The following is an 8,809-nucleotide window of genomic DNA, read 5'->3' as shown; positions in this document are numbered from 1 at the left end:
GGTTGGTGGATGAAGTCTCTTCAAGATGCTCTGGGAGCTCTCCCAAAGCAGTGCAAGGGTAGCAGCAGGTGGGGGTCAGGTGAAGGAAGGGGGAAGAGGAAGCAAGGTCCCATTAGGTCCTAGCAACAGTAGGATATTATGACTTTCCTCTGACCTTCAAGTGCGAAGGGTAACTCCTGGGTACCAACTTCACTTTGGGTTGCAACCCACCAGTTGAGGAGTTCTGCTTACATACCATTAATCTCCTGATTGCATCACCACCAAAGCCAAGTCAAACACATCACTCAGACAGACAGATGATACAGTCATAACCTTACAAGTTTCCTGTTTTCAGGACCAAACCATCTTGGATGGTGTATAGGAGAGAATGCATAATCTACTAGCTTGTTTTCTCACAGGACAAATTCTATTTTGTCAAAAAATTCCATCAAAACCCTGGAATCATTGTCCTCCCAACATGAGATGCATTGAGTGATATTTCTTTCCTATACTTTATAAACTAATGTTTACAACTAACTGCCATCTTTGAATCTGAGTGAGGTTTCAGAAGCCGGCCACACAGGAATTGTATTTCACCTTTGCCAGGAGAAAGAAACAGCAAGCTATTTTCCTTTTTAGCAAAATACTTAAGATTAAAGATGGGTCGCAAGCTGATGGATTCCGTTCCAGACTTTAAAAACCTCCTGATGTCTGGGTTTGGTTGATTCAAATGTTTCACAGCCCCTCAGCCTCCCTCACCTCCACACTGGAGAGGTTTACTTAGGTGATACTCTAAGGACCACTAGTCACGGTTAGGAACACTTCCAGAAAATGACCTCCTATTGCTTATGCACAAATCTGTATTAGTAATTACATTTGCTCATAAAGTGGGGTCAGCCAATCCTCTCTGTTCACAAGAAAAAAAATTGAGGTGCTGGCAACCAAAGTAGCATGTGTAGTAAAACCTGTCTGTGCAAAGGTTCAGAGATCAGATTAACACCACTAAAAATGCTGCTGTTTAAGTATTTTTCTGTTTTTGGTGCAGGAACACTTTTTTTTTTTTTTAAATTAATTATAGGAACAAGAGAGTGAATTTGTACAGATACACTTAGCTCCTCTTGAAAAGAAAATCAAATCATGGCAAGATAGGAAAATCACTTTGTTGCTAATAAATGAAAAGATGATTGGATTTAATGTGTCATGCTCTGCATGCACAAGCAGAATGCCTGTGATCAATCACCCAGCACAAAATGCATTATTTAACAGCTATGTGACAGCAGGCAAGATCAAAAAGAAATACTGCCACAAAAAGTTGTATATGCAAACAATCAAAATCGCAGTATTTTCTCACATGACACCCCAGCATAAAATATGCATCTTGTTTTTGAAAGGCAGAAGGGAGAAAAAAATAATCTTTCTATGCAGTAAGTAATGGAGCAGCATCAGCCAAGGAGCTGCGCCTACTCATTGTTCTGCTCCCTGCAACTCACCTGCAAATTTTACTTTTGCTTTCACCTGGTAAGGCAGAAACTGCTCTTACCGTATTTCTTCTATATTCTGCACACTAGAATTTCTAGCAGCTGTATTTTGGGGAGAAGTGTGGGCTGCATGAAAAAAAACAGTACTTTTCAAACACACATTAAAAGGTCATGTATTTCCTTACCCCTTCCTTGGAAATACCTCAGACAGGCAAATATGCCAAAGGCAGCCCCTCTTTTTATTTTAATTTCAAATGGAATTTAGTGCTCCTGGAAAATATTGGGCCTTCACCATTCTAACCGGTTGCTGCTGTATTTCAGCATGTTAAGGAAAGCCTACAGGAAGTGTTCAGTTCCTATAGCTCACCTACTGCTGGCTTGTCAGGATAGTAAGAAGAGCCTGAGTACAAAATTGTCTCCTGAAAGCAAGGCAGTCCATGTACAGCAGTTCATCAAACTGGTCATTTCACACTAATAAGGCCCTTACTCCAGGGCACCCACATTTGAAAATAAATAAATAAAAAGGTAGATGTAGGTGTCAGTTACGTTTTTGCTTCCATACAGAAGTGTATAAAAAGGGATGGGGGGCAAGAACCATTTCCTGCAGCAACTAACATTTAGCTCATTTCTCCTTCAAATTATCCTCCATCAGTGACTGGCAGATGACCAAAAAAACCCCCCACAAAGTATTCTGTGAGAATCCCAAGGTCAGTAAGGATGGGACACAGCAGGAAATGATTTATGAAGGTTAGTGTGTCAGGCAGGCTCAACAGAAGGAGAAAATGGAGATCCTCTTACCTGCATCTATAGAAATTAGGCTAGTTCAGTAAAACTGAACGTTCCTTTTGCTTTTACACTTTCTACAAGACTCCTCATACAAACAGCATTCGAGTTTGAACCACCTTGGGAGAGAGCAGCATTACACTACTGTTCACAATGGGCTCCCCTCTGAAGAAAATTCCCATTGCTAAGGCACAGAGAAATTTCCAAGGAAACCTTAACTTGTACCTACTTGCCCAGGCCCTTGTATTACCTTAGTTAATAAACACGTTCAGTCCCAGGCAACATGTGAAAATTGACTTGTTTGTGACAAGGACATGAAGTCAGGATTATTTTGAGCCAAGTGAATTGTTCAGTGCTCTTTCAGATTTCTGAGCCATTTGTTAAAGAACACCCAACGCATTACCTATGTAAAAGGCCTCAAATTATCCTTTATTAATGTATTTCACAAACCTTCGATACAAGAGTAATTTGTGTCCCCATTGTTGGAGTGGAATCTTCAGTAAATTAAAATTTTCCTTGAGCTGTGCATTACCCCGTTGATCTCATTAATGATACCAGTAAGCAATATGTTGCCATACATTAGAACAAGGCCAAGCAGTGGTATAAATCAATATTTGATCAAGCTGAAAAATCAATTTCCCCCCTTATTTCCCCTCTCTCTATTGCCTGTAGCAACCTTTGAGGGAATGCTGATCAAAACTGGTATTGAAGAAAATCTCTTCTCTGAATGGTCATCTCTCTCATAGAGCACAATGGGCAGCCTGTCCCATGTTCTGTTGTTACAAGACAAAGATTTCCACACAGTTTATCCTCGACTACTGGACACTGGCCATCATTTTGAAGACAAAAATTAGACCAATTTACAGGATCTGAGAAATAGTTCAGCTCTTTCTGCCTAAAGCATGAAGACATTTTTGTCATGAAAGGCTGAACATGTATTAAATTCCAACTCAAAGTGCACTGAACAACCCAAATACTAATTCTCTATTTCCATATTTTTAATTAATGTGAGTCTCGACTCTTCACTCTCTCATTTGTCGAGCATCTTCTTTCCTTCCTTCACTGTCCCATATTGCCCATTTGTTTCTGCCCTTTAACATCTCAGTCCTATGGAAGTGAAGAGTGTGGAAAAATGAATCTAGGTTTTTTTCTTCATCTGCCTCCCAATGTGTTCAATAGTGTTTTGAGTGAGGATAGCTGACAGCACTAAATTAAATGCTGCTGAATGGGGGAAAAGCTAACAGAAATGAACTGTTAATCTCTCCTCTAGAGGATTTTATAAGAAAATCAGATTTCTTTTAGTGGGCTTTAGGAAACATCAGGCAATTTTTTTGTTCATTTTTGACAAAAGGTCCCTCTATTTTAAGTTTACCTTTGTAAATATCTCCTCCCATTTGAGAGAGCAATCCAATCTGAGAAATGTACAACTGCAGGCAACACCCAGACAAGCTCAGAGAATGTCAAGAACCTACAGGAACCTTTTGCTAACACGATGCACCCATCTAGCTACTAAAACATTAAGGCAGACTCCTCATTTGCAAATTTCATATTTATTATAACAAAAATTATGACATGTTCATTTGTGCATTCTGCTTTAATATAACTCTTGGTATGTAAATGATCTACAGTAAAATGAGCTCTATACAATCATGCTGGTTGTGGCAGCAGTAAGGAACACAAATAAAATGCGTTGGTAAAAGTAAGGGAAAGAAAAAACCAGACTGGAAGAAAAATGGGGTTTTTATTATGGTCTAAGAATCACCTAAACCCTAGGTAATTTGTACAGCCACTCTGTCCCTCATGTAGGATGACATGGCCCAAAAAGTCATTTAAGAAAAAAAATGTCAGTTTGTCAGGTGTGTCCTTATGCCAAGACTACAAAACATTTTAAGCATCACTATACAACATTGAGCTATTTACAGTAATTTCCCAATCAACTGTTCTCTCAGAGAAAATTAGTGAATCTCAGTGACTTAGGTCACCTGAAAGAGTAAAGCAACTCCTAGGAGTTAGTCTCCATATTCTACAAATGTCTATCGTTTTCAAGACCAGAAAAGCCTTTTTTCTCTCAAAGAAATACAGTATTACAATATTACTTAATCATTTAGCACTGGCATACTGCCCTGCTTTCCAAACGAAACAAAATGAGCCTTTTTAAAAAATATTACATCATCATCTGTTTCTCTGCAATATATTAAACCTTTTGTATTTTTTAATTTTTTTTTTTAAACACTTGATATGTTAGGGGGAAGTTAACTAGTTTAAATCTTAATGGTAAGATTCTCTAGAAGAAAGTCAATGAATATTAAAAACTAACAAACAGAAAGACGCTGCAGTTATTTGTTGTGGCAGGATAGGGAAAAGGAAGCGTAGTTAAAACCCCTGCTGTATTCTGAGTCCTATGCAGGCCCTGCACTTCACCTTCTTGTTTGTTAGCTTGTTTCTGAACAGTAAGCAGGCAGGGTCATAGTGGTGTATCATAATAGTCTGGCAGCTGGTCCAATGGATACTGTCGCTGCTGCTGCTGCTGCTGTTCTTGGTGTTGTTTCATGATCTCCTTGACCTCTTCCTCAAGCTCTGGTGGGATAATAAACTGATCATCTGGATCCGGTTGGGCTGGGGCTGCAAAGTAGCCCCCAGTTTTTTTGAGTGGTGCATCTGTTGCAACTTCAATCAGGTTATGGATCCTCTCCTGGGGAGCCACAGAGCCATTGCCCCGTCGGCGCCCAATCGTACCAGTGGCAGAAACATCCGCTTTCCTGGGAAGGCCAGACTCATCTTCATTTGCACTGATGACAATGCCTTCATCACTGGCTTCCACGGCCACTTGGAGCAGCTGTTTCTCCTTGGTTCGACTGCAGTGGATGTCTACCTCTACCTCCACCCGGCTTCCATTGGTAAAGACACCCTCAATTGGTTCCTCATCATCACTGTCAAGGCCATTGTCAGAGAAAGCACTCGAGAAGGTGGCGCTGGACAACTGCCTTTGGAAAGAGTTGGACAGGCAGACTGGGTGAAGCATGCAGCGCTGCTCACTGGGGTAGGCTGGGCTGTTCTCATTCATGGCAACCTGAGGAGGCTCATCTGAGGCTGTGGACCCCACCTCGCTGCTCATTTCAGAGGTGGAGATCTCGCTGCTGATCTCAGAGGCCATGCCACTACTCGAAGATGGCATTCCCAAAGCATCTGGTGGCCTGTCCTTAATGACCACGTTCACTGACTGGGGGAAGATGCCTGGACTGGGAGGTGGGACTCCACCGAGTTCACAACAACAGAAGCTGTCCTCCGTCACATTGAGCTGAACCACCACGGCACTGATGCTGTCATTGCAGCCGTAACTCTGGGCCAAAGTGCAAAGCTTCTTCGCAGCTGCCAGGGCATCAGGCACATTTCTGACTGCTTCCACAGCCTCATCCATAGAGAGGCTGTCCCATAGTCCCTTGCTACCCAGAATGAAGAACTCATCTTGTGGAGTCAAAGTAATGGACTGGACATGCGGACGGGGCACAACGCTGGGGTGAAGGAAGGTATAGCCCAAGATCCTGGTAGAATCTGTCACACCGTTTACTTTGCCATCCTGGAAATTTGTGAGAGAGAGAGACACAGGAAGTTGAAACTCTATACACATACAGACATAGAAATGCCATGCACCTGCAATGGCAAAGTGCCCATTTCCAAAGCACCTAGAGACACCCCCTTTTGATAAAGGAACCAGGGTGGTGAGAAATAGCTTGAATGCCACAGTGATGGGACTGAGGTTAAGATTTAGTAGACCCTAGCTGTCAGTCAGTCTCCTGCTCTGTTCTCCTACCCCCATATAGGAATCAAAGACTTAATACTAGTTCTTTTCAAGACACCACATGAACACATCAGCTGCAAGGCACAGGACCAACAACTGCAATAAATTGCCTATTTGACATCACAACAGAACATGCAATTGGGTCAATCGCTAGCCAAACCCTTAAGATTCTAGGCTTATGCACCTATGCTCTTGTCAGCCAGTGAGATCTGTCCCTCCAAGCATATATTATCTTTTATATAACAGGGTCACACACCCACCACCCATCCCATAGACTCAAGAATTTTTTTTAGCTTCTCTCTCATAGCTGGTACAATGTACAACTCAACTCAACCCAGCCCCTTGAAAAAAACCTAAAGATTAAAAAAAAAATCTTTAAATGAAGCACGAGAGTCAAAAATAACAGAACCTAAATCTGTGTTCCTCAGGCAGCTGAGCTGTAGTGAAATATTTTACATGCCCCAGTTACTCCTCTTACACATGACATTTCCCAAGGGGAGGAGAAGTAACATCAAGTAATATCCAAAAGGGAAAACACCGTTAAAAGTATGTGCACTTGAAAAATAAATTCCATCCACATTCCAAATACTAATATCATGAACTATCAGCATAAACAGAGCAAGTGCCTAAACTGTGGTGCATGCTTATCTGCCAGCTTCTTATGGGACTATCTGCAACCTCGCTAAAAAACGACTCAGGCAGATGAATCACAAAGGTAAGGATTTATAGTAATGCGGTCCAGCTAGCGCAAGCAAAGGCCATAACAGAATAACCAAAGCAGAGTGAATTACGGAGCAAGAAAAATGGATTTCCTTTTAAAAATCTAGAAAAAGAGAAATGTTTTGAGCTTTCTATATTACATGACAGCCTGAGAAAGTGATAAGCCAAAGTGTGTGAATTTGGAGAGATGTTTTAGAATTCAGAGCAAAAATCTCCTCTTCCTTCGCAGAAAAGTAGTGATAACTCCCTGGGGATCTGCATCACATTATGATGTGGTTTCCTTCAAGCTTGTCATGATTTAGACTCTAACTGTGATCTTTCCTTGGCAGGATTAAAGAGACTTATGTGCGTGCACAGAACATCTTTGTCCCCTTCCTGACATTGGTAAACTACAAAAACACTATTTATTCATATGCACACAGTTCAAGACGAAGCAAAGCTAAGCCGACAATGTTAAGCTTCAAGTCTTACAGCAGTGACGTAGCAGCACCCAGCACCATTTTTTTTTTTTTGGGGGGGGGGGGGGGAAATGGAGTTGTTTGTTTAAGGAGGGGATTTTCTTCTTCTCTGTTTGAAAATCAGCCCTGTGGCTGTTCCTCACTGGAGGAACAATAATTCTCTGTCCTTTCAGCAGCTCGTTCAACCATGGATGAGCTCAAATTGAGCTGCACACTGCCACACAAAGTGCCTGCTGAAGAACAACAACACACCTAGTACTGGGGTGGCCAAAATATGGTCCGTGGGCCAATCCAGGCCACCAGGTCATTCTATCTGGCCCACAGGGCCTCTAAAAAGTTTAGAAAATATTTATCTGCTCCTGGCTGCCTGTCAAAGGTGACAGGAGCCAGGGGCAGTAGAACCTAGGGGGAGCCTCAGCAGGAACGCAGCAGCCCAGCTCTGCTCCCAGCCACTTCCTTGCCTTCCTGCCCCACATAGCTCCCAGCTACATAGGCAGACCTTGGAGCATGGCCCATGCTGGGGGGTGGGTGGGTGGGTGTGTGTGTGTGTGTGTGTGTCCCACACCCCCATACCCCTTGCACTGCCATATACACAGCCCCCCATACCCACACCCCACCTCTCACAGCCCAGCCACCCTCCCCCACACAAACCCCATACCCACCCACACCCCCAGATATCCACACACACACACTCCCACATGCTCACTTATCCCACTCCCACACCTATCCACCTCCCACAGACACACCCACAGCAGCCCCCCACCCCCCAATATACAGGAATAAAACTTCATTTTAAGGTATTATACAATCACCTCTATGTACACTACACAAAAATGTAAATCAGGACAAAAATATTTTTTAAAATCAAATTAATTAATGTTTTATATTTTTGCTTTTTAGAATATAATTTGATATTTTTCTGGTTCTGAGATGACAACACCCCTTGCTGAAAGGAGTACTTCTGGCAGCAAGGGGAGGGACTTGTGGTGGCAAAGGTCAGGGGTTAGAGGGCGGGACTTCCAGTCACAAGATGGTGACCAGGGGGCAGGGCACCTGCTAAGGGGTGGGGCTACCCATGCAGCCCTCCACAGCCTGCCAAAACTGGGTACATGGCCCTCTGCTCAAAATAATTGCCCACCTCTGGCATAGGCAGACATCTAGGCAGCAGCAGCAACTAGCCCAGTGTGGGGGGGACCAACCTTTTTGGCAGGCATACCACAAATTGGCCCTGCACCTTTCTGAGTACCACTCCAATCCCCTTCCCCTAGTTGATCTGCTGCCCTGCTTTCTGCTCCCTGCCTTATGCACCCTGAAAAACATACTGCTCTGCTTTCTTCTCCCTGATAATCTGCCACCGTGCTGTCTGTCCTCTCTCCAATCTATTAAGTGCCACACCCAGAGGCTGCCCATGCCACCCATGCTGCAGGTTGGTCACTCCTGAACTAGACCATGGTGACAAGTGTACAGGAAGGGGAAGATGAAACTCTAGCACCTTGACTGTTAAGCTATACCTTATATAAAACAGAAACATTACTAAAGAGTTTGTTGCCATAGAAATCAGTCCCAAGGAAACTGCAGCATCAATATTCCCT

At 43.0% G+C, this 8,809-nt stretch overlaps 1 protein-coding gene across 1 annotated transcript in view; it reads right to left on the bottom strand.

Annotated features, from left to right (window-relative positions):
- Nucleotides 1-3,774: 3,774 nt before the first annotated feature.
- The window catches only part of PHLPP1 (PH domain and leucine rich repeat protein phosphatase 1), a 211,197-nt gene continuing 206,162 nt past the window's right edge, over nucleotides 3,775-8,809 (bottom strand). The window contains exon 17 of the mRNA XM_019490333.2: nucleotides 3,775-5,817. Within this exon, the coding sequence (XP_019345878.2) occupies nucleotides 4,705-5,817 (1,113 nt within the window). The 3' untranslated portion in view covers nucleotides 3,775-4,704. The remainder of the gene's footprint in view (nucleotides 5,818-8,809) is intronic.

The sequence above is a fragment of the Alligator mississippiensis genome, chromosome 3 (assembly GCF_030867095.1).
Source record: "Alligator mississippiensis isolate rAllMis1 chromosome 3, rAllMis1, whole genome shotgun sequence".
Taxonomy (NCBI): domain Eukaryota; kingdom Metazoa; phylum Chordata; order Crocodylia; family Alligatoridae; genus Alligator; species Alligator mississippiensis.
The sequence above is the reverse complement of the archived record's forward strand: the minus strand, read 5'-3'. Positions and strand labels throughout refer to the sequence as shown.